The 26,568-nt window shown below is 43.3% G+C and overlaps 1 protein-coding gene across 21 annotated transcripts in view; it reads left to right on the top strand.

Moving 5' to 3' along the window:
- ZMYND8 (zinc finger MYND-type containing 8) overlaps positions 1–26,568 on the top strand; it is a 152,818-nt gene that overhangs the window by 16,354 nt on the left and 109,896 nt on the right. Inside the window, exon 1 of one of the 21 annotated variants that reach the window (XM_039498971.1) lies at positions 8,832–9,024. The exons of 11 other annotated variants lie outside the window; for them this stretch is intronic. In XM_039498971.1, the coding sequence (XP_039354905.1) occupies positions 8,897–9,024 (128 nt within the window). In that variant the 5' untranslated portion in view covers positions 8,832–8,896. Of the gene's footprint in view, positions 1–8,831; positions 9,025–18,959; positions 18,994–19,586; positions 19,845–20,069; positions 20,249–20,860; positions 20,935–26,568 lie in introns of those variants that run through there. 9 more of the 21 variants (XM_039498980.1, XM_039498993.1, XM_039498988.1 and 6 more) reach the window with 9 other exon arrangements.

Genomic DNA, 26,568 nt, shown 5'->3' with positions numbered 1-26,568 from the left:
GGCCTCGCCAGCACTGGTTCACCATGCTCCTGGAGCTGTTGGTGGAAGCCCCGGTAACCCTGCCCTTACACCAGGACCTCATCACAGAGAGCGGCTCCTCCACCCCAACCTGCAATCACTGCATCTGACGGCGTGGAAGCTCTGTGGCTGAACACTTTGGAGAGCCAGTGCTCCCTGTCTGTGCAGCAGGTTCTACTTGGTAGTAGGAAGCCCTCTACCAATGCGACTTACTTGGCCAAGTAGAAGTAGTTCTTGTGCTGGTGTGGGCCCCAGGTTCAGCCACGCCAGGCTTCTGGTGCCTACCATTCTAGAGTACTTACTGCACCTCAAGCAGCAGGGGCTGGCCCCGTCCTCGATCAGGGTGCATCTGGCAGCCATTTCCGCCTTCCACCCAGGCTTTTCAGGGGGCTCAGTGTTCTCCCACCGAATGGTGGGGCAGTTCCTTAAAAGGACTGGAGAGGGTGTTCCCTTACGCCCCCAGTCCCTCCATGGAATCTCAACTTAGTCCTTTCTAAGCTCCTGGGGGGCCCCGTTCGAGCCACTTGCCACCTACTCCCTCCTCCACCTTTCCTGGAAGGTGGCATTCCTGGTGGCCATTACCTCGGCCAGAAGGATATCTGAGCTGAGGGCACTCACCTCAGAGCCCCCATATACAGTATTTCATAAAGACAACGTGCAGCTCCGCCCACACCCCAAGTTCCTCCCAAAGGTGGTCTCACAATTCCATCTGCGCCAGGACATTTGTCTGCCGGTGTTTTTCCCCAAACCCCATGCGGACCCGAGTCACCACAGCCTGCACACCCTGGATGTCCATCGAGCGTTGGGGTTCTACTTGGAGCACACCAAGCCCTTTCGTAAATCCACACAGCTGTTCATGGCCATGGCAGAAAGGATGAGCGGCCTCCCGGTGTCGGCATAGCTGATCTTCTCCTGGATTAAAGACTGCATTCGGGCGTGTTATGACCTCGCAGGTGTTCCGGCCCCAGCGGTCATGGCCCACTCAACCAGGGCGCAAGCAGCTTCCACGGCCTTCCTGGCACAGGTCCCGGTCCAGGAGATCTGCAGAGCTGCCATCTGGTCATCGGTGCATACCTTTACGACCCACTACGTGGTCAACCAGCAGGCCTGAGAGGACGCGGCGGTTGGCGGGGTGGTCCTCCGATCAATTGTTCCATGACTCCTACCCTCCTCCGAAGGTAAGTTTGTGATTCACCTAATGTGGAATGGACGTGAACAAACACTCGGAGAAGAAAAAACGGGTACTTACCTTTCCGTAACTGTTGTTCTTCGAGACATGTTCTTCATGTCCATTCCACCACCAGCCCTCCTACCCCTCTGTTGGAGTCGCCGGCAAGAAGGAACTGGAGGGAGTCGGGTCAGCGGGGGTATATATGCACGGCGCAGTGGCGCTGCTCAGGCAGGGGGCCCGCTGGCCTGCCAGGTACCGCTAAGGGAAAAGTTGGGGGCAGTGGGGGATGATAACTCAGTGGTTTGAGCATTAGTCTGCCAAACCCAGGGTTGTGAGTTCAATCCTTGAGGGGGCCATTTAGGGAACTGAAGTAAAAATCTGTCTGGGGATGGGTCCTGCTTTAAACAGGGGGTTGGACTAGATGACCTCCTGAGGTCCCTTCCAACTCTGATATTCTATTCTATGAAATAGTTTCCGATGCTCGTGCATGCAGCGCGCGTACACCCAATGTGGAATGGACGTGAACAACACATCTTGAAGAACAACAGTTACGAAAAGGTAGGTAACCATTTTTTTCCTCTAAAACTACGTGACCAGTTGATGTCCAGTTTAACTCAGGGCTAGTTTGTATGCTCTTGGATTTTATGTGTAGTTTTTGTCTGGTTTTTCTTCATAAATCTGAATTTGGGCTGACTTTTTTGAGGGGGGCCGTAGAGGGCAGGAATCCATTGTTGATCCATGCTCCTTTTAAAAAATTATATATCTGCACAAAACACTGGCCCCTGCTGCTGCATGAGTGCACCTCAGTCTTATTCTACAACAGTCCCTTCTAAACTAGGTCTTTCTGGTAAGTGTCTTAACTAATCTACTGGAATTAGAAGATGCAGCTTTATGAGCAGGTAAACTTGGCTGGGTTACTGAACTACAAAACTGAGTAATTCTCTTAGGCTTGATCTTTATATCAGCATAGCTATATTGGTCAGGGGTGTGAATAGAACACACTGCTGATCAATGTAGCTATGCCAACATAACCTCCAATATAGATGCAACTATGTCGATGCAAGAGTGCTTTTGTTGACATAACTAACATTCTTTGTGGAGGTTGTTACACTACACTGACAGAAAAATCTCTTCTGGTGGAATAGGTTGCATCTGCACTTGGGGATGCGTGTGCATAGCTCTGCCAATATAATCTCCATAGTGTAGACATACCCTTAGGATTTGTCTACATGATGGGGTTCTGCACACTGCAGCGGTGTGAATTCTAAAGCACACTTACATGTTGTGCATTAATTAGTCTTTGTAGCCCAGTAATACTCAGACCTCAGTGGTTCAGGAGGCAAATTAGTGATTAGCATTACCCAAAAGAGCCACAGTAGAGTGAATTCATTGTTTCGTTTACTATTTATAAACTATTCTCAGAGCAAAATGACTGACTAAGTATTATTTTATCAACTACAGTTGGTTAATAACATACTAAAATAATCCTGATAGGGTAATAACTTAGATTGGCTAATAATTATGGTGTTTTAATATCATGCTGCAAAGAGCTGCAAGAGATACATTAAAGAGCCACTTGCGACTCGCGAGCCTCAAGCTGAGTATCACTTTTGTAGACCCATCTGGTATGCACTAAAAGTTCCCTGTACATTAAAGTGCACTAGAGAACTTTTATTGTGCAGCAGCAGGGTCTCCACAGACCAATTACTGCACAGCAAGTTAGTACATATTACTCCACTGTGTATAAGCCCTTATGCTGCCTGAGCTGTGACTATGGAAACTATAAGAGCTTGTGTTCCCTGCCCTGTTAGTTTGAGCTGATTCAGATTTTGCTCCTAACCCAACTCCTGTCCACACACAAATCACTAGCTTGAGTTAAGTGGTGCTTTAAACTCAAACTAATTGACCTGTGGGGTTGGTTAAAGCTCAAATGCTGCTGATGCTCAAGCTAGTAATGCAGTGGGGATGCAGCAGCTCGAGTGACAACAGCTCAACTGTTAATCTAATCACTGTGATGTTACAAACAAATCACTTTGTTTAGCGGGAGTGATATTTTGCCGTGTATTCACTCCCTAGAGGTAGGCTAGCTAGAGTGCAATAACTTGAGTGTATTAACTCAGGGCTAAACTGTTGCAGTGAAGACAAGCCCTTAAGTAGTTTACAGACTACTTAGGAAGCACCTCTAGCAGTATAGTCAGAAGTGTCACTTAAATCTACTTTATGAAGTGTAATTGTTATATCAGTGCAGCTGCCAAAGCAATGCAAGCATGCAGGTTTACTAGGGTAGAACAGATTTTGCAGATATAATAGATAAGAATTTTTCTAAAGCAGAATTCCTAAAGCTTGATTTGTCTTAATGACACACATTCATGTCTTGTTTGCGTGTTAAATGGTAACAGGTGTTATTTTGAAGTGTAATAAGCAAGACAAAAAGGACAAAAGGAGATTGTAAAGAATGCCAAAGATTAAGAAATGTATGAGTGAGCAGAGGTGCTTTTCCTATCCTCCATTAGGGACAAGGCAGATGGTATCCATGGCACTCCCATTTGAGTTTGGATCACTATTTGATTGGCTACACAAAAATGGTACGTTCTGGAAAGTGTACCACTCTGTCCTCACCTGGCTGTCTCGCAGCACTAGAATAGTACAGTTGCAACACAACCTGTAAGAAATTAAGTGTTTTATCTTTACTGGGATTTGTGTGCAGACCTTCAGCTTTGGTCAGACTGTGTTCATACCTCTCCAGTTCCACCCTCCTGGTCAATATGCCAAGTTCTAACAAAATATAAATCTAAAATCATAACTCAGGGAGGCTGGGGACCAGCTGAGTTTTACCTAGTTTCATATCAAAACCATGAATTTAACATTACTTTTAGAGTCAAAACCATAAAATCAATTACTACACTTATTCAGAAGTTAGTTAACGTTAGCAAATCTTTGGATTAACTTGGTCTTAGTTTTTAATGATATTGGAGGTGGTTCTTTGAGGGCCTCTATGCATTCCCAGTCTTCAGACGGTGTCCCAGAATCTTGAGCTTGTACATCCTTCATTGGGGCTTCATGAATATCCCCTTATGATGTCAAACATTTAGTGCCCCAGACACTATTAGGCACTTAGAGCCCTCAAGGGCTCCCCTTGATGCCAGAGCCATGTCTGGACTGAGATCCAGAAGGGATTGTTAATGCTGTGCAGAGAAAGCATTGACGGCAACAGCACAGCCTTTTGCTTATTCCACGACAGGCATAGAAAAACAGACAGTGTTGGTACCAAAGCCACAGTCCTCTCCGCTGTAGGCTCTGTCCTCAGGATTTGCATCAACTTTTAGATGGGGCTCAAATGCAGGGTCTTCAAAGGCTTTGACTCACCCTCATTGTTTGCTGACATAATACAGAGGTATGTGGTGCCCCTTGCCTTATATTAAGACCCCAGAAGGGTCTTCAGGTAGGTCAGTGATGTCCAGTGCAGACTTGTCCATGCCAGCCCCTTTGTATGAATACACACAAGCAACTCTCAGATAATCTCAGTGACTGGGAAGTAACCCTTCTTTTTGTGTTTTGTTGTGAACATTTCACACAGCACTATTTAACAAATGTGTCTCAGTTCTTACATCAGAGATACTCTCTGATGCAAAAACTCTTCTGGATAGCATTTTCTGTGTGCTCGTTTATATAAACCTGTTCTATATGTCAAACAGACATTCAACTGGCTCAGTTTAAATAGATATTGCCCCACATGAGCATGGGCAAAACTTGATTTCAAATTGATATCAATGCACTTTTTCTTAAAAGAACGCTAGAGGGTGCTGTATTTCTATTCAAGTTAGGAGAGGATGCAGACAAAATGTTAAATTATTAAACTCATGCTCTGCTGCTCCCTTCTACACATACAGGGGGGCAAGAGTATGTTTTGATAATTAGTACAGTAGAAGTAACAAATTATAGTGTAACTGGGAGGATGTAGGAGGCTTGCTTTTCAGTTTTCAGTGCTTGTCTAATAGAATGCCTGTGGCAGACAAAGTCCTTATTTCTGTTTAAGGATACACTTGAAGTTGTATTTTTTATTACTTTTTAATATTTATATTACAGTAATGGTCAGGATCAGGGCCCCATTCTGGTAGGTGCCATGGAAGCACATATGAAGACATGGTCCACATGCCAAAGAGCTTGCAGTCTAATGCCCCAATCTCCTTGCAAACCACTCTGAGGCCTAAAGATGAGCATTTATGGGAAGAGACTGGTGCTTATGCAGCAAATCTTGCTCTGCCTTTTAATAACTTACCTAGATTTACGGGTACTTATGAAAGCTGTGCACAACAGACAGAAATCTGGAGATTTAGTTGGACAATTATGTAAAATTTTATCTTCTTTTCACTGAGCCCAGAATCAAATGACTCTAACAAATATATCTGAGCTAAGCGTTTTTGTTTTTGTTTTAATTTAAGTGCCTTAACTAATTAAGAAGGAAACAGGAAATGGCGATCTGAAGATTTTGCTAAGAAGAATTGAAAACATAAGCTTTGCCAGTAAAAATAATTGGAAAACAGATATTTTGTAAGGTACATTTTATAAATATGGTAAAAGTGTAAGATTAAACCAGATGGTAATTTTTTTTAATGCAGTTATATACTGCTTAGGGGTTTTATGGTGGTTTTTTAAAATTGCATTTGTGGTTATTTAGTGCTTTATAGTATTATAAGAAACACTGGAGCTTTCCTTCAGTGTGAATTTAGTAGTAAAGAAATGTGCCACATTGCAGCCAAAATCTGCCATTTGTAGAACAGGTATGCCACAGACAGTTACATTGCAAACTTCCATTCCCTGCCCCTCAAGATACATGAACACTATTGTGGATTAAACAAGAATGCAGTCTTCATGGCCCATTCAACCCTTGCACTTTAGACTGCTCGCAAGGATGTCAATACCAATTGCAGGGAGCAGATTGAGACTGGTGGTGGTGGCACTCCATGCTACCCTTCCTTTCTGTTTTCATTGGATTCTAAGCTTTTATTAACATATCCCCCACCCCAAGATTCTAGTTGCAAGTATTTTGTTTTGAAAGTGAACTGATGCATTGCTGACCCTAGCAGAGTGAATAATAGTTGTAAGGGCCAAATGCTGAAATGCTTCCCATCCTCGTGATAGGAATGGAAAGTCTGAAGCCCAGCCAAACCACCATGGATGAGCAGAGCAGGCCATGTAGGAGGACTCAACCTAGAGGAATCTGGTGGCAAACCAGGAAAAGTATAGAGGAATGGCCAGTACTAATAATTTTTATGTCATGGCAGTGCCCAAAGGCCTCAGTCAGAATCTGAGTTACATATGCATGTGAACACATGGTCCCTGTCTTGAAGAGCCTTCAGTCTAGGAGGTAGATCCTTCTCTACATGGATCCAAAGGCCTATACCTCCACATAGGAGTTCCAGATACTACTAAAGTCCACGGAGCTAACAGTAGCAGCAGAGTATCAGACTAACAGATGTAATGGAGCATGAGCTTGGTATTCACCCACGAAAGCTCATGCTCCAATACGTCTATTAGTCTGTAAGGTGCCACAGGACTCTTTGCTGCAGTAGCAGCAGATAGGTTCTTCATCTGCTCCACGCCAAGTTGATGGGTGGGGTGGGGTAAGAATTACTTTTCCTGCAGCTCATCTTAGGTCCTCTGTAAAAAGCCATTTATTTAGGCTTTGCAAGAGTGAGAATTAGAATCTGGCATAGCTGCCAGATTCTGTACAACTCCATATAACATTTCATGACAATTATTTAATTCATTTGCATAATTACCACATTTAAAAATAATTTGTATATAATTCAAAATTGTAGCTTATGGTTCACACATCCTTCCCCGAACAGTGGTGGGGGTAGGATGTTGAGCTGCATAAAACATGGCAACTGTGGCTGTGGTAGATGGCAGGGTGTTTAGGGATTCTAGAGTAAGTGGTGGAGGATGTGGGAGGATCTTTGGTGTATAGGTGGTTTTGGGGCTGCTGGGGTGGCTATTATTATTTATTACTTGTATTACAGTAGAGCATAGGGATCTTCTTCATGCATCAGGGCCTGAGTGTCATAGGCACTGTACATACAGGTAACCAAGAGACTGTCTCTACCCTGATGAGTTTACAGTCTAAATAAGGGTAGCTGGATGAGCAGGGATCTTTGTTAAAAGGAAGCTGGAGAAGCCTGAAGCCAGTACTGGGCCCCAATCTGGATGGAGTCCTGGCCTTTGTTGCCTTCTCCTTCACCTGTCAGATCCAGCAGGGGGAACAGCCAGAAAAGAAGTGTGTGGTTTGGATCTCTGTCTAGCTCAGGGGTTGGCAACCTTTCAGAAGTGGTGTGCCGAGTCTTCATTTATTCACTCTAATTTAAGGTTTCGCGTGCCAGTAATACATTTTAACATTTTTAGAAGGTCTCTTTCTATAAGTCTATAATATTTAACTAAACTGCTGTTGTATGTAAACAGGGCTTTGGAGAGGAGCCTGGAGCTGGAGTGCAGAGCTGCAAGTTTTTGCCTGGAGCTTGCTCCAGAGCCGGAGCACAGCTCCAAAGCCCTGTATGTAAAGTAAATAAGGTTTTTAAGAAGCTTCATTTAAAATTAAATTAAAATGCAGAGCCCCCCAGACCGGCGGCCAGGACCGTGAGTGCCACAGGTTGCCTACCCCTGGACTCTAGCTGGTGTAATTGCAGCCCCCTGGTGGTCAGAAGATGCATTTACAGCCTGGTTGGAATGAGTGATGTTTGCGCTAGGCTACAGGGATGCATGAGAGGGCTGACAAATGCACGGCATCTGAGTTGTGTGATCCTTGACTGCCATGAGTCAGTCCAGAGAGGGAGTATAAGCAGCTCCCATTAATCTCAGTGGAACGTTAACTCTGAAGCATAAGGGTGAGAATTTTAAATTCAGCATTGTTTTTTCACTGTTTATCATTTTAGCAGAAGTATCCAGCTACTTCGGAGTTTTGTGTGAATTTGAGGATTGGGGCAGTGCATGAGAGGAGTACCTCTGCTTTTCTGTCTGAGCAATTATGATGATTTATGTGGTTTCTATCCTCTAGGAACTGAGATAACTATTGCCATTAAAAGGTCTTTTTAAAATGTTCAAATTCAAAACAATTAATGTAGCTACATAGACAGTCTTTGACTGTTGGTGTATTTTTTTTTCTACATTTTAAATAGGTCTCTACCATAATATAGTTATAGAGAGAGGTGGACACAGTAGCATTCATTTGCATTACTTACTAGTAATGAAATTGAGATAATAGTGTTTGCCTGGATCAAGTTTATGCAGGATTACAATGTTTGGAGAAATCCAATATCCAGGATGAGCTAGATGTTATCTAATTACTTTTTTGCATTCCATGCAGGAGAGCCAGTTATGGTTTACAAATACCTGAGGGCATTCCACAAAGACACAGGAGGAATTTCACAACAAGGGCAAAATGCAGGGGGAGGAGCTGAGCTGGAATGGAGAGGTGTAGGTCAAAGGTGACCTGCATGACAAAAGTGAAAACTGAATTAAATGCTAGTTTCTGTGCTAAACTCATCCCTTACCAGCCTGTGGACAAATGCTGCATAAATGTGGTTTTGACTTTTGTTTTGTTTTGTTTTAAATGAGTCCCCTTCCCCTTCCCCCACTTGAGAAATCCTCTTGGTACTTCCTGATTCACTGACTATACCCCAGAATGTAGCATCTTGTGACCTCACAAATAGCATGGTTTCAGTAAGCCTTCTAGCACTTGTTTTGTTGCATTCTAGGATATCTTCAGAAACTGGGAAGTATCAAGAGGATTACACAGAGGAGAAAATAATTCTTTACAAAAACCAAAAATCATGCCACAGGTAAACTTACACTTGTGTCTGAATGTCCCACAAAGCCTGATAAATGGACTTCAGTACAGAAATCTGCTAAATTCAGTTTTTATTTTTGCTTTGCAGCTCTTTGTACAGTTACAATGTTGTATACAATGCAACTACTCCTATAGACCCAATATAGTCTCTGGCCCTTCCCCACCCCATGTGACTTGTAGAGTTATGAAAGCATATTGCAGTTTTAAGAACAAAGTCAAATTTATTGAATAAAAGAGCTTGAATACTAGTCGCACAATTCAAGATTGCTACTTATGTAGTCTAATTAATAAAGGTAGTCATCCTGAGCTACTGTTCGTTACCTCATTAATAGATAGTACAGATACAACTCAGTTCACCCCCTGTTCTCTTCCGTCTACTTTTGTGCCTCCACACATTTAGAACAATGGCCTTGATAAGGGCGTAAATACCTTCACAGCAAGCCCAGCTCTGACATAGTTTTTCACTGGGGCCTTGTCTACACTGTCACTTTACAGAGCTGCAACTTTCTTGCTCAGTGATGTGAAAAAACACCCCCGTGAGTGCAGCAAGTTTCAGTGCTATAAAGCGCTAGTGTAGACAGTGCACCAGTGCTGGGAGCCACGCCCCTTGTGGAGGTGGGTTTTTTAGAGCGCTGGGAGAGTTCTCTCCCAGCACTCTGCCACGACTACACAAGCCGTGTTAAAGCATTGCCACAGCAGCGCTTTAAAGTTGCTGGTGTAGACTAGCCCTGGGCTGAAATCAGGAAAGCATTTCATCATAGTCACCAGGTACCAATTAGTAGTAAGAAGGCTTATCAAACATTGAGTACATATCAAACAGTGCAAGAAAAGAGCGTATCACCATCTTCAAAAAGAAACTCCATAGGTACTGAAATGAATATAATTGTGTGTTCACATGCTAGTTAATGAGACTGCAATGCATGCTAATGGCAGGACAGCCTTCCACTTCTGATGCAGAAGACCTGGCTTCAGAACAGGGAAAGGCCACAAGTGGAAGAAATAGTGCTTGTTCTGAGTTTTATATTGCAAACTCATTATATTCTTCAGCCCATTCACAAACATGGAAAAGACAAAGTCCCAGCCCCAAGGATTTTAGTGTCGCTTAGGCATGTGCTATACATTACAAATGCCAGAAAGCATGGAAACGTTGATGGAGATGTCAGAAACTTTGTAAAAGTGGTTTTATTATGTATTTGGTGTAGGAGAGGGAGAATGATTGGCACACAGGGCATAAGAGGCTGTTCCAAGCATAGTGGTGGCAAGAGGGAAGGTGTACAGCCCAGAGTGGGAGAAGGAGACAAGGGAAGTAATTAGGAGAGAGGATTGGGAGTAGTATGTAGAATGAAGAGGAGGAGCTGCAGGTGTGAAAAGCCTTGAAAGTCATACCATAGCTTACATTTACTATGGGTAAAGAAGACAAGAAGTTAGTGAAGAGATTAAAATGGGGGATGAGCTGGTCATGATTTGCAGAGGTAGGTGATGATGAAGTCCAGAGATTGAGAGGGGGAAGATTATAGTAGCAGCAAATATTTTCTGTTACCAGTCCTTGTAATTTTTTTTACATGGATTATGACATTTTAGTGTGCTGCTTAAAGACTCCGGCTCCTGCAGTTTTTTGAATACATGAGAATCTCTGCTTTTATTTAAAAAAAGAAAAAGTAAGTTTATGGCTTCTCATGGTTGTAGAGAAATGCTTGAAAACATGTAGCATGAAGGATCAAAAATTATAATGTAAATGAAAATAATCCAAAATGTATCTTATTTAATTTATAAATTTTGAAACCGAAACCAGACTCATGATTGTTAGTGACCCTAATTCATGATTTTTGAATGCTACGGCAATACTGTATGTTGGATAGACTTGGAGCAGGAAGTCCAGAAAGGAGGCAGTTACAGAAGTCAATACAAGGTATAGCCAACACACAGAATAAGTTTTAGCAGTAGAACTGGAAAGGAAAGGACAGACATTTAGAAAGATTCTCATGCTAAAATTCCACAAATGTCCAAAGACATGGCTGAGGTGTGTGTTTGTTTTTTAACATATAAATCTTGGAATCTACAAGATCTGTGGGTAAATTGGAGCCTTAATCACCAGCATACAAAATAATTAATTGTAAAACATTGTCAAGAGAGATGTCAACTTTTCTTGGAAGGACCCACCCAGTATTCTAACACCTACATGGGCTAATGGAAAATAAGAAAATAAAATCATATGTGCCCTCACACATAGATTAACGATGTACTGCAGGCCCGCACAACTCGTAAAGCGGCGAGGGCCACATTCCTCCAAAGAAAACAGCCGAGGGCTGAAACCTCCCGGCCCCACAGAAACACCCCGCCCCAGGGCCGTCCAGCCCTGCAGAAATAAACCCTCCTTCCCCAGTGCTGCCCCACCAAAACAGCTATGGGTCAAAAAGGAAGGTTGGGGGTGGCAGGGCCGGCTCCAGACCCCAGCGCGACAAGCACACGCGTGGGGCGGCAATTGTCGTCAGGGGCGGCAGATTGGGCCCCGGGACTACCGGACCTGCCGCAGGCATGACTGCGGACGGTTCGGTGGTCGCGCGGCTCGGCTGGACCTCCCGCAGGCATGACTGCGGCAGCTCAACCGGAGCCGCCGGACCAGCCAACCGTCCGCAGCTGTGGGAGGTCCAGCCAAGCCGTGCGACTAGCGGACCCTCACCAGTCAAGCCAGCGGGAGGTCCGGGGCGTCTCCCGCGCATGACTGCTTGGGGCGGCCGAATATGTAGAGCCGGCCCTGGGGGGTGGGGAGGTGATACTTTATTTTAAATCAACCAGGGGCTCCCAGCTGAAGAGGTGGCTGGGAGCCCTCAGGGTCAAATTAAAGGGCTCAGGGCTCCGGCGGCTGGGGGAACCCGGCAGTTTTGCCCCAAGCAAAAAAAAACTTGTCTGCCCCCCGTCCCAGCCCTGGGCTCCTCCCTGTACCCCCTTGCTGCCCCAGTCCTGGGCTCTCCCCCCACTGACCCACACCCCATGCCGCCCCAGCGCTGGGCTTCCCCCTTTCCTCCCCACCAGTGCCCTCCCCCCACCCTGCTGCTGCCCCAGCCCTGGGCTCCCCTCCACCAGTGCCTCCCCCACACACACACCTCCTGCCTCCCCAGCCCTGGGTCACTGCTAACGCTCCCAGGGCAGGTCATTCAGCAGGAATTTTGGATGTGCACAAAACACAGACAGGATTGGTTCCCATATGGGTACAGAGGTGCAGTAAAGTGGAACAATTTTCAGCTTGTGTGATTGGAAGATATCTGGATGCATATTATAAGACTGTCCTCCATAAATGAGGAAAAGTTGAGGTGCCTTTATTATTCTTTTGTTCCACTCTTTCTTTCTATGGGGAATTTGCCAATGCAATATCACTGTCTTCCTGAAATAAACAAAAAGGCAATGGCTGTTGAAAATAGCAATTCCAGTGCTAATAAGCATTTCTTGCTCAATTTTATCCTGCTTTTTCTAAAGCAAATTACAGTGGATCAGTATATTTGGTTTGGGAGAAATGAAGTAACAGCTGCCCAAACTGAGCTTGAGCACTCCTGAATTTTGAGGTGTTCAAATCTGGAAGGCAGGTGCTGGGGGGGGGGGGCCCTGTGGGCTCCACGGGGGAGCATGGCAGCAATGTATCTGGAGCTGCATGGAGCCAGACACGCTGGCCTGAGTGGCACGGTAAGGGGGCTGGGGGTTGGAGAAGGGGTAGGGGGTTCCGGGGGGCAGTCAGGGGACAGGCAGCAGTTGGATAGGCATGAGAGTCCCAGGGGTTTATCAGGGGACAGGTAGGGGGTGGGGTCCTGGGGGAAAGTTGGGGGGGTCTCAGGAGGGGGCAGTTGGGGACAAGGAGAAGGGAGGCTTAGATAGGGGGTGGGGTCCCAAGGGGTAGTTGGAGCAGGGGTCTTGGGAGGGAGCAATCAGGGGACAAGGAGCAGCAGCATTTAGATGGGGGTGAGGTTCTGGGTGGCAGTTAGGGGCAGGAGTCCCAGGAGAGCGGTATCAGGGGACAAGGACCAGCGGTGTTAGATAGGGAGGTGGGGATCCTGGAGGGCAGCTGGGGCAGAGGTCTGGGGAGGGGGCAAACAGCGGCCGCATGCCGGGATTCAAACGGCTCTGGGCTGCCCGCAGCCGCGGGGAGCCCTGAGCCCTTAAAATCCCAGCAGCGGCTGAGAATCTCTGCGGGCAGCCCAGAGCCCTTTGATTCCCAGCCGCAGCTGAGATTTAAAGGGCTCTGGGCTCCCCGCCGCTGCGGACCACCCAGAGCCCTCTGACTCCCGGCCGCGGCTGAGATTCAAAGGGCTCCGGGCTCCCGCCGCTGCAGGCAGCCCAGAGCCTTTTGATTCCCAGCCGCGGCTGGGATTTAAAGGGCTCTGGGCTATCCGCAGCGGCGGACAGCCCAGAGCCCTCTGACTCCCGCGCGGCTGAGATTCAAAGGGCTCTGGACTCCCCGCGGTTGCCGGCAGCCCAGAGCTCTTTGCTTCCTGGCCGCGGCCGGGATTCAAAGGGCTCTGAGCTGCCCGCAGAGCGCCATGTGCGGGGGATTTAGAATCCCCTCGCGGGCCGCACAGTGAGGCTCTGCGGGCCGCATGCGGCCCGCGGGCCGCGTGTTGTGCAGGCCTGATGTACTGGTATAATAGCATTGGGACCAGAGTGTTCAATCAGTCCCAAACCACTCTTTTCTGCCTGGAGAGTTTCCCCTCAACTTGGATATTCCTGTTTCTGCACAAGATATACTATTAAGTGCAGGACAAGACCCCCCACAGGGCCCCAGAATCCTTTGCACTGGCTGCTGCAGGAATCTAGCATGCTTTGGGGATTTAAAGATGTCTTTGGCAAATGACTGAGCATGAATAGAGACCTCCTTTAAGAGAAGAAGATGACATGAGGCATATTATTTCAACATATACAAGTTTCTGCTGAGAACTATTATTCTCTTATGCCCTGCTTTAATAACATGGCAAATACCTTTAATACCTATTACAAATAAATAAATAAAATAGATCACCCTCTCCAGTCTGCATACTTAATCTGCAGTGAGACGAGGAATAAGCAGAACAAACCAAACGAGAAGTGTTACAAAAATATTGTCCAGATAGACAAGTGAATGTACATCAGGTCACAAAGCTCTCTAGCTCCGTGGCAAATCAGCTCATCTCAGTCATGTGGCCTAGGCAGACTCTCCGTCTGGGCCTCTGACAAAAGTACCAGCTCCTCCAGCAGGTCAAATCGTTATGCCTCTGACAGTAATTCTAGAAATTCCAGTCACCTCTAGACCCAGTTAGTGAGATATTTAAAATAGGAGTGCCAGGGTGGGGACAATTTGGAAACTGCTGCTTGGATTGAAAATCTCTTGCTCTAGCCATGATCTCTAGGCAGTTACTGGCACTGCAGCTTGTTCAGAATAAAATGGGGAAGGGGAATAATCTCTGTCAAGGGAAGACACTGAATTAGTGTTTAGAATTCCATGTTCAGGAGATATGGCTCTTGCTCAGAGACTTTGAAAGCCCCAAGTCAGTCTACAAGCCTTTTAATGTAATTTCCTTCCTCTCCCCTTTCTGCCTTTCCTTTGGGAATGTGATTCCTCTTCCATTGTGCATGTGTGTGTGTCTCTCTCTCTCATATGCACACATGCAGGACTGTGACCTGTCTGTCACCAGCTGGTCCCTCTCTCCTTTCTTTGTGGGTTTTTAATGCATTATGGAGACTGTGAACAACCCACTTTTTTCCTTATGGAGTGAATATCTCCCCCCCCCCCCCGGCAAACACCTCTTCCCTATTGGCTCTCTTTTGCTTTTATTTCCGATTGTAGTTCTCATTGTATGTTGGGGGATTGGAGCCCTGTCTAGGGCTGCTGCGATTTTATCTGCTTAAATGAGACCTCTGCCAGTGTTAGATAGAAGGTGTGGTGTTTGGGGCTCTCCAGGAAACACTCCTCTTGCACATAGTGAGCAGTGGGTGGGGTCTCTGGAGGACAGCACTCTCTGCCTTTGGTAGGTATAGCCAATGGTTCTCTTATGACAGGGGTGGGCAAACTTTTTGGCCCAAGGGCCACATCTGGGTGGGGAAATTTTATGCAGGGCCATGAATGTAGCGCTGGGGCAGGGGGTTGGGATGTGGGAGGGGATGCGGGGTCTGGGAGGGGGTGCGGTTGGCAAGAAGGGGCTCAGGGCAAGGGGTTGGGGTGGAGGAGGGGTGCAGAGTGTGTCAGAGGGCTGTGGTCAGGGGATTGGGGTGCAGGAGGGGTGCAAGGTGCAGCAGGGGGCTCAAGGTAGGGGGTAGGGGTCCGGGAGGGGTGCAAGGTGCAGCAGGCGGCTCAAGGGAGGGGGTTGGGGTGCAGGATGCAGCAGGGGGTTGGGGTGCAGGCAGGGTGTGGCAGGGGGTTGGGGTGCAGGAGGGGTTCGGGGTGTGGGCTCCGGCCCGGTGCCACTTACCTGGAGCAGCTCCAGGGCGGCAGCAGCACGCACCAGGGCAGGCTCCCCGCCTGCCTGCCCTGGCCCGCACCACTTGTGGAAGCGGCCAGCACCACGTCCCTGTGGCCCCGGGGGGGGAGGGGGCGGGGGCGCAGAGGACTGCTTGTGCTGCCCTTGCCTGTGGGTATGTCCCCATAAGTTCCCGTTGGCCACGGTTCCATGTTCCTGGCCAATGGGAGCTGCAGGGGGCGGTGCCTGCAGGAGGGCAGCGCGCAAAGCCCTCTGCCCCCTTCCCCCTCCCCCCTCCCGGGGCTGTAGGGACATGGTGCCGGCCGCTTCTGGGAGCAGCACAGGGCTCATGGGGGTGGCAATCCCGTGGGCGGGATCCAAAGCCCTGATAGGCCAGATCTGGCCCACGGGCAGTAGTTTGCCTACTCCTGTCTTAGGAAATGGTGCCTCCTGCTTGTAGTGAGTGGTGGGGTGCAGTTTTGGCACTCTTGATGGATGGCATATCCTGACTGGAGCTCTTGGGGTGGGGTGCGGGGAATAGCTTCAGCTTCTGGCAAGTGAGGGGTGAAGTTTGTGCAGGATGAACTCTGTCTTTCTTATTTTTCTCCTTTTCCTGCATCTCCTCTTCTCCCTTCCATCTCTTTCACTTGTTTTTCTTTCTTTTCCTGCTCTCATCCTTCCCTCCCTCCCCCTCTGCTTCCCCTTTGTCTCGCAATATCTTACATCTTCAAAGCATTGCACTGGCCAAATGCTAGCTCAGGGGTGCCCAACCTATGGCTTGCAGGCCATACACAGCCCATCAGTGCATTTCATAAGGCCCACAGCCTGCTTCAACACAATATACTAATGGCTGATTCATTATCATTTTGTTTTGTGTGTCTCACTTTGAGACAACCTTTAGCAAACTGGTTTCTGAGAAACAACCTCAGACTTCTCACTAACTCAAAAAATGTACTCTTTATTTGTGATTAGGGAGAGGGTTATGTGTTTTTTCCTGTTTTTTTTCCTGTTTTCTTGAATTCTGATACACATTTTATGCACTGATTTCTTTATTTGTTTTTAAGTAAACAATACTATACATAAAAACAACCTATCTAAATACATACGAAACAAGCTGGACTTAAAATATAAATCAATACAGGTAACTTTAAATCTTATCAAAATATATAGAATCTGGTTGGCCCATACGAGGTTGTGCTTAGGTTTCTGTGGCCCTCCTGTGTAATAAGGTTGTGCACCATTGTACTAGCTAATTTTATCTCTGTGATCACTCTCTCTCTCACCTTAACAAAGCTCTTTGAATTCTTCCCCTCTTCTTTGTTTTCTTTGCTTTTCCCCACCCAAAACATTCACCACTCCCATGAAAGAGAATTGGTCAAGCAGCAGGAGGACATGCATTGAATTCTCTTTTATTACAGGATAACAGACATCATTTACTGATTGCACCCCTGGTTCCTGTAACTCCTTAATTTGAGCTTCCATCTACTGTAGTAAAATGTGTGTAACAGGGCCAAAAACCCAGAAGTATTCTCCTTCCTGATTTCAAATTTTTAAAATAACGGACAAAACCCCATTCCGAGCAGTACACCCCCTCTGGGTTTTGTTCTTGTTTTGCTGGCTTGTGACCAAAGACAATTGGACCACTCTTTCTAGTCAGGCCAACATTTCCTTGAATAAAAAGGGTAGAACTTGAGGCCTCGTCAAAAAGGCTGTTGCTACTGTGTGCATCATCTAATAAGTCTCCCGTGTGGCCGATCTTCTCCCTGAGGACGAGTGTGTCACCTTGGCTATGTGCCCGGGCCCAGCCACCATCAGCGCCATTGCTTTCACAGAGCCACGTCTTGCTTAGCAGAGAGCATTGACAAATACTATGTTCAGTTTTATTCGTTCACTGCACTTCAAAGTTAAGTTTTTTGTTTGTAATGTGAATGATATCAGAGCCACACAGTTTGTTGTCTGTTAATAAGAATAAATTTTAGTAGTTGATAATTCCCTTTCTCTACTTCATGGAAAAATCAGTATCTGGATATTTATGCATAAGAGGAAATAATCCTTCGCTGCACAGGGTTTTAGGCACACAGCGAGAAAGAAACCTGCTTTGAAGGGCTTGAACTATTAAAAGAAATCTGCTGCAAATGCTCACTTGAATGTCATGCATTTACAATGTTTTGTTGCTGCTGTAGTGGGCTATACATTTCCCTTAATAGAGGCATTCTGTTTCTCCTGCATTCCTAAAACAGAACTAAACTGCCAATGTAATCCGTGAGCCTTCCTGATCTCTGCTCTGAAAAATATCACCAGGGTTAAAAGTGAAAACGCTTCCAGCAGAGACTCCAGAATTGGTTAGGAAATAAATAAGCATTGCACTTGGAGCTTTCAGTCTGCTGGTACAGCCTAAAATGTAAGAGCACTGAAAAATGTACACTGTTTTGTGACATGGTGGCTTGGGATTTCCTCATAGAAGGCGCTTGTCTCAGAAACTACTTTAATTCAGCATGCAACACTACAGCCTAGAATTATTTTTTGTATTGAATTGCAGATATGTGAGTCAGCAGATACACAATGGAAAGGCATTTATACTTGTGTGGTAAACTGATTCTGCCCTTTCGGGTGGTGTAGTGGGGTTTATTAGCTTTATTTGTGGTGATTGTTTTAGGGATCAATAATGCTTAAGGGCAAAGTAGGGAGTCTTGTGCGGGCTTCACTGGCAACTACCCTTCCTCCTGATTTCAGGGAGAGGCTTTTTTACTGCCTGCTTTTGTACAATCCTGGGTTCTGTATCAAATCCCAATTCAGTATTGTAAGAATATTTAGCTTTGCTTTGGTTATTTTAGTTTATTTTCTATTTAACGTTTAAATCTTAAATCTGTCCCCTCCTCCCTCTTTGTTTATGCAAAAAAAGTTTGTTTAATAAAAGGTCATATTTTCATAATCAGTCTCTTTTTATCTATAATGTCCATGAGCACTGTAATTTTTTGCTTTACTACCAGTTTTTCAGGTGCAATATTTTGAATACAAATGTAAAGACTAAGCCGAGGCCTTTGTAAAAGTTTGGCCCTTAACATCTCCATTTGGTTGTGCCTTTCCTTCTCTTGGCATAGTGAGAAATCTGCTGCTCCTCTACATACTGCAGTAAGAAAGAGAATCGAATCACAGGATATTTGAACGCTCATTTTATTTTAGTGAAGTGATTGAGAATTGGCTCTAAATCAAACTGGTTGTTTAAATGGATTGCATTTTAATTTCAATCACATTCCATTTTTTCAAATTCCTTCATTCTACAAAGTCTTAATCTAGGGTAAACATTGAAGTAAAACGCTGTAAAATCTAGAGAGCAGAGCTGATGTTCATGCTTCTATCTGAGAGCAGACTGGTATTTTTCCACAGTCTGGGCCTACATCTTAAAAAGTACTGAATCTGACAGGGTTAATAGACAGGAAGCTGCAGCTGCAGCCGACTAATACGGAAGTCAGATTTTTGTTTAACTGACAGCTTTGAAGGCCTGAGGGGTGGGGGAGGGGAATTGGAGAACATAGCATCTGGTATGATATTGACAATTTGTATTATTTTCTGCAGCATTCTGTTTTTAAATTAGGAGAAAGGTAGGTAGGTGTGTGTGTGTGTGTAATGAGCTCCCTACTTTATAATCTGAAATACATTATACAATAGTTTTTGTAGAAATCAAACATTTTGGTTAACTATACACTAAGTATTTAATGGAATTGTGCTCTGTGTATCTGACTAGTGGGTGGGCATTGGGTTTTTAAAATGTAATAAATGATTCTTCCTGATCCTTCAGTATTTGTTAATTTTGTGCCCTCCCATGCATGTTGTTTCTAGACGCTCTCCTCCCTTTTCTAATCATGGCTTTCACTACGTGGGCAACACTTCAGCTTGGCAGCAAAGTGAATTTAGCTTTTCTCTTAGAAAGAATAGCTTTTGTGACCTGGATGAACCCTCCCTTCTGCAGGTTTAAAATATCTGAGTGCAGTCAGTAATGCTAGTATGAGGCACATTGTTTCATTTGAGCAAGCAGTTAGTGATCACTTTCCTCTGTTTGAAAATCTGATTTATTTTGTACTAGAGTTCATGTATAGGACCTCTTTTTAAGTTTCTTTGCTGAAACAGGCCTAGCTTAGCCTGTCTTCTCTATGCACAGGATGGCTCCTGCTTGCCAGAGCTGCACAAAGATAATCGCTCAGGAAGTGTTTCAGCCAATCCCCTGAAGCTTTACATTCAGATTTACCAAAGTAGCCAATCCAGGATTAGCTTTCATTAGGAAGACAGATCATCAAGCTGAAGTGCCAAGCCCTTTCTGTCTGAGTACTGAGAGCCTGTCCTCCATGTTTTATAAGTATTGACATAACACTGTGTTAACAATGCATCCACAGAGGTAAGCTTTACTTTTTACATTTTTTTTTCTCTAAGACCTATGAGTTGTGGGTTAACAGTGTGATTCTCTGTGATTTGTTGCGCAAAACAGACACCACTGCACTTTATTAAGTTGAAACTGTTTAAATTTGCTTTCTTGGGTCACATGGTTAGTAGCCATTAGCCATAGCTTTATTTTGCAGACTGGCAAAACCTTGGCATACCTACTTCTTCACAGGAGGATGGTGTTTTTAGAGTTTATCAAGATCCTGGTATTCCAAAGAAGCTTTCTGTCTCTGAGCAGTTTGCCAGCACTATTGTCTGTTGTGTCACATGCCTGCTGAAGAGAAAATGGAAGCTAGGGAGCAGATGCATTTAACTGCCCTACAGGGAGTCAAGCAGGGATAATGGCAGACAGCAGAACAGGCAAGTTTACCTTTCTAAACAGTGAATGGAATAGCGAAGCTAAATTATCTCTGAGAAAATATGGGATTTTTTAAAACCTGGACATCAGCAAAATGTGCTAATGGCAGATTGTAGATATTGGGCCTAGGTGGTACTGTGCTGTTGCATCATGTTTTTTATGCAGCTTATCTTTACTTGAAATGGATATTGAACTTTTTTCTTACAGGAGTAGTTAATACAATGTGTTTCTCTTTCTGAAGGACAATGTATGGTTAACATTTTGTTCCTTTAAAATAAGTTTCTCAAACTGCAGGTTTTAGAATTAGTTTTCTGGTCAATAAAATGCAGCAGTACATCTGTTTAAATGCCCAGTTCTTTAAAGAAAATATATTTTTCAACTCTTAGCTTCCTTCTCTTGCATAGTTAAAATAAATTTATGTACCTTTTATCTGTGCCTTTTTGTTTTACACTGTAGCAGCCTCAGTTCTGTGTTGAGGAGTCCAGGAGATATAAAATCATGTCTGGTTCTTGACAGTATTACATGTTCGTTTTTGCATATAGTCTTTTTTTTTTCTTTGTCTTTATTTTGATTTTGGTTTATTGCTACATAATTGTTTAAAAAATTTCCCTTTTGATCAATTCCCAAATCTGCCAGCCTGTTGTATCTTCTTAACTGTGGAAAAATGAGATGGTTGCTTGAACAGTTGGTAAGTAAGCAGTGTGCTGCTCTCTGAACATTTTTAATAGTTTAACAATTTTTGATTTTAACAGGGGGCCACTAGTCCAGCAGGTGAAGTACTGTCAGTGGCTAGTCATGTAAAAAAATTTGAAGCTTTGATCAGTGTCTATTTTAAATGGCTTGTTCAAGTAAACTGTGTTCCCTTTTGAATGTACTGTTTTTTCTGATAATATGCTGCTAAACTTGAAGCTTATACTTCCTGTTTACCTGTGGCCAGTGAAATTTTTTTTACTTACGCTTTGTTTCTAGATCCTTAATTAACATGTTTGGAGGCTAAAGCGCCGTTTGGTTGTTCCTCAGGCTTTTGAGGTGTAATGAAAGTGCTAGTACTCAGCAGTACTTTACTCAGTACTTTACACAGTTAAAGGGATATTTCTTCCTAAGTCTGTGTTTTTGATATTACATGAAATATCACCTAAGATCAAATTTTGTTTGATTTATTACTAATTTTGAACACCTTGTGCCTTTGTTTCATAGTTGAGCTGTAGCACTTGTATGTGTATCTTAAGTTGCTTTTCACTGGACATTTTCTCTTAGCAGTGCAGTTATCAGAAACATCCTCTTTGGTGCTTTTGATCTAATTTTTGCACAGTTTCATAGTAGTCCAGCTCATACAGTGTTAAGAATGGACCCAAATCTAATGTGGATCTAGAAATGATTATACCTTGTCATTGTATGCTAACTTTTATAGAATGGTCCCATAGATTTGATAACATACTGTAACATAGTCATTTAACTCTGGTTACTTCTTTGCCAAGATTAATATTTTACTTGAAAATGTAAAAACCCAAAAGTAATATTATATGGTAAAAAATGCCTAATTCGGATCACAATCTAAACCATTGCTGAAGTGTACTGTTATTTCATGTTTTTATAGTACTTATATATGACTTAATATATTTTTCAGCATACACAAAGGTGATGATGTAGCTAAGAAATAATGAGTTTATGCTGTTTTTATTCTGTGATTCCTAAAATGAGAAATTGCATTTGGGCATAGTTTTCCTAACAACAGTATATACACGTTAGCAATTTGTTTTGGAGTCTTAAACATTGCATAATATTATATTTAATATGAGGAAGCAGGAATAAGTGATCTGCAATCAAAAAGCTTGCATTAAAATGGCTCCCACAGGTTTTGTTAAACAAGGATCTGTTTCAAATCTGCACCTCCTGACACATTGTTGACAGTGAAGTATATTTGTATAAGCTGCCCTTGTGCATGTAATGAAACGTAGCATTGTGAGTCTAAGTTCGCTATTTTTAATCAGTCAAATATAATTCTTTTATAGTTCACAAAAAATAAATGTCTGCATTGCAGCAAGATGTCTGAGGCAAGGTAGAGACAGCAGTGTTTTTACAGATCAGCCCAATCACGCTGCTCCATGGAGTGCTTGAGCCAATAGAAACAGAGTGTAGGTTAAAGATTGACAATTGCAGTGGCAAGACTGAGAAAGGCCTTCTGGAAATTTCTACCATCTTTGTTCCATCTAAGTAAAGCAAATTCAGCTAAGCTGAAGAATTTCATGTATTTTTGGTGCTTTGTCAAGGTATGATGCTATCACTCACTGTTATAGATTGCATAATAGGAAACACGGTGTGCTGTTTTTCTAATGTTCAGGCCAGATGGGGTGTGGGGTTTTGTTTAAGAGACAGAGACAAGGAAAAAGCATGTACCCCTTCTAGCCAAGATTTTACAGGGCTGATTCTTGTTCATTTTACAATTACGCTGAACATGTATGAAGCAATGTAGTTGAGGTATATACCATTTGTAGAAGGTAGCCATTGTTCTGGTGTAACTAGGAATTAATCGTATAATTGCTCTTTAAATTTTCTAGCAACTAAAGAGTTATTTTACTTGTCCAGGATGAATATGATTAGCCATTATTATTTAGTGGCAACATCCAGTTACTTTTGTAATTAGCTATACAAAGAATGTAATGGGGAGAAACAGAAGAGTGATCTGGATTATAATAAGGATGAACACAATAGCTTTTTAAAAGCCACATGTCCCTTTCATACTTTGTAGGCAAACTATTTTAGCAGGGAGTTAAGTAGTGCTAGGGAAAAATGAGTGACTTTTTGAAACTAGTGACAGTATTTAGCATACCCATAAGGAAATGATGCAAAGTACAAATAACTTCAAATCTGATTTATTTTCCTCTCTCCCTCAGGCATCTGAGTAAAAATAGGCTTCTCCCCACTTCATTGACCTTGGAAGAAGCATATGCTAAAGGGACTTTCACCTTCATAGTACAAAAATTAGTATGTAAATTTAGCTCCTCCATGTTAGTGTCCACTGGCTTCATCTACCTATTCTCATTGGGCTGCTAGCCAGTGTATAATCCCACTTCTTTCTTGCTTTCTTTTTTCTTAAACTTTAGACCGTGTTTACACTACAAAATTATGTCAACTTAACTGACTTATGTCGGCATACAGCCACTACAGTTATTAAATTGCTTGCATGCATGCACACTTGGCTCCTTGTGTCAGCAATGCAAATCCTCACCAGGAACGCTTGTATCAATTGTACTGTCAGTTGAGGCATTGTGGGTAGGCTCCTGAAAGCCAGTAATAGTTGATGTTAGCAATGCAGTCTCTACACTAACACTGCGTCAACCTACTTAAATCGAGCATGAGTCTACGTGGCTTGGGGAGGTGGTGTTATTAAATAGGTGTAGAGAGGCACTTACATTAGCAGGAGCCAAATTTAAGTGAAGACACTTCCACAGCTAGGTCGATGCTGGCAGCTTACATTGATCTAACCCTGTAGTTTGGACCAGGCTTTAGTAGCCATGTTCATCCAACAGTTGGGAAGTGGTAGAGCAAGGCACTTTAAGACTGGTGCCAATCCAGAATCATCTGCAAGGGCTGATAAGTCTCAGTAAAGACTGCATCTTGTTTCTTTTTCCACATGGAACACTTTGTATCACTTTGGAGCCCCAGATGGCACCTTGAGGTTTCTGAAGTTGCACCCAAACATGGGCACTCACGTAACAGTGCATAGTATTATCCACTAGGCCCGTGATCCCCAAAATGTGGGGCATGCCTCCCCAGGGGGACATGAAGGAATGTTTTGGGGGGGTGCGAGGCTTTGGCCAGCCCCCTGAGGAGGGAGCACCTCCCAGCCCAGCTCCGGCCCCAGCCAGAACTCCACTCTGCCCCCAGCTCTGCCTTGATTCCCTCTGCCCTGAGGCCAACTCCGCCTCTAGCCCCAGCTCCTCCCTCATCCTCAGTTCTGCTCCCCTCCCTCCCTGCTCCTCCTTCAGCCCAAGCTCCTCTGCCAAGGACACCTTGGCTGTGCAGTAATGGAGGTGGGGTGCAAACAGATTCCATTACTGATACTGGAAAACTGGAAAAGTTTGGGCACCACTGCAGTAGGTCGTTAGCCTGACCTCTCAAATTGGATTTAGAAAATATTTCTAATGTTAATAGAACTCGTGTCCACTTTCATATCCAATTTGGAAGTGTAGCGCGTTATGAGATGAGTTACATGTACTTTGCCACAGATTGAAGAAGTCAGTCTTATAACTATTGCCAATTGTCATAGTATCTGTGTGTCTCAAAGCGTGTGATAAGCACTGTACCAGCAGCATTAATATAGATAGCACTGACCTTTGTTTACAAACATTCCCAAACTGTGCCTGTATATTTTTGAGGTCTGAGCCTATAAATATCCTATTTATATTGAATGGGCCTCAGCTGTATATCTCCCATTTTGAGAGAGATTTGAACGATGCCACATCTTTTTTACATGTTTTTTTCCCCTTGTGCTAAGCTATTTTAAATGCATATTGTATAGAATAGATTTTTTTAGAATATCCTAAATGTGTGAAATAGAATAAAATAAAAATTGGATATTACATTTTGGCATAGGTACCTAGCCTAATTGTTGCCCTATCTATACAGTTGAACAAGCACTATTTACATTATTTCAATTACTTAGTACAAGGTGGGCATTTTTCAGAGGACTCAGAATAATAAAACATCAAATCTAGGAGATTCACACTGAAGACTGAATCTAAAATTGAACAATTTCCTTAGTAACCTGTGACTTCACAAAACTCCCTATCTTGTGCATTTCTAGTTAAACATTTGGATGTCAGGTGTCCCTTTGTCATCCTTTACCATTTCTGATATTTAGATGATTGCTTCGAAAATAGCACTGCTGTTTAAACAAGAGATATATTTATTGAATAAACTGCTACCATTTTAGCTACAGTACAGGAATGAGGCAGTGCAGTGCTGCCAGACGCCATTTTAAGAATCCTGCATAAATAGCATAGCTACCGATGAGTAAGAGACTGTTATAGGTGAGTGCTTATACAAAGCTGCTATTTATTCAGCAATGGCATGCTACTATTTTTTTTCAATTTTTATTGAATGCAGTTTTTTGAAATCATGATTTATATTTGTTACAAACAAGTGTGATCTAGAGGAAGCAGGAATTATCTTTAGGATAAAATTTAATATTAATTCTTATGGTCTTAAAGCAGTATTTTTTTTTTAATTAAAGGGGGAAAAAGCCTTCCATAAATGTATGGTTCTTGGGCTTAAAATAATTCCCATATGTAGACTGAGAATATTGTGCATGTGGGCATGGGCTCTTCTAGGTGGTTTTCCATATCCATCAGATTTTCTTGGTTAAATGTCAAGGTGCAGTAGTTCATCTGCAACTTTTTAATTATTCTCTGTAGTTACCATAGGTTAAGTACAGGTGTAGATATTTTTAGATATTTTTACATATGTACATTTTGAGATAAATATTACTAATAAAGGGAAGATCTTCCTTTGTAGAACAGTTTATTTAATTGTATGAAATTAACAATTTGAATTGCATAAGTGAATAACTCTCTTTTATGTTAATAAAGGAAAGCATTATTCAGTTAACTTAATAATGCATTTTTTTGTTAGGTAGAAATAAGTCTTATTTGTAACCTTCCCTTTTTCCCTCCTCTCCTCCAGCTTCTCCCCAAGAAAGAGAACCTGAGCCCCAAACCCCCCGTAATCACACATGTTTAAAAATAGTTTGTGTGAAATGAGTTTGGTTTTATTTTAACATTTTTGGTGACTGAATTTCATTTTTATAACATTCCCGTCAATACAGGTATGACAGGTCTTAAATGATTAATACACGTTTTTGCCAATTTAATTGTTAATTGACTAAGTGTATGTTTCAGTTACTAGTTTTTTATAATATGTTCTGTTTGTTTTGTCAAAGAAATGAGTTAGTTTAAGAATGACTAAGTTAAATATTGTACTCAGCTATCTACTTAATGGAGTATACACCACTATCATTTCTGATACATAACCCCAAACTATCATATTCTTAGTTATACATAATAGTAATGCATCTGATTGGAACAAAAATGAAATAACAAAAGCAATCAGTACTGCAGAAATTAGGTCTTTTCAAAATGTGATGTGTCTATGTGAGGGTCTAGTCTCATCTCCCAGTTACTGTGTGTTTCTATAGTACTGGCTCTTTGTTTGCATTTATATTGATGCAAAGATTTTTCTTTTTCTTTTCCTCCCTTTTTTGCTATGGGAAACAGTAGGATACTTGTCCCTAGGAGTTTGCTGTCATTGAATTATTGCACTT

Source organism: Mauremys reevesii, linkage group 13, assembly GCF_016161935.1.
Source record: "Mauremys reevesii isolate NIE-2019 linkage group 13, ASM1616193v1, whole genome shotgun sequence".
NCBI lineage: Eukaryota > Metazoa > Chordata > Testudines > Geoemydidae > Mauremys > Mauremys reevesii.
Note: the sequence above shows the minus strand (reverse complement) of the source record. Positions and strands in the feature narration are given on the sequence as shown.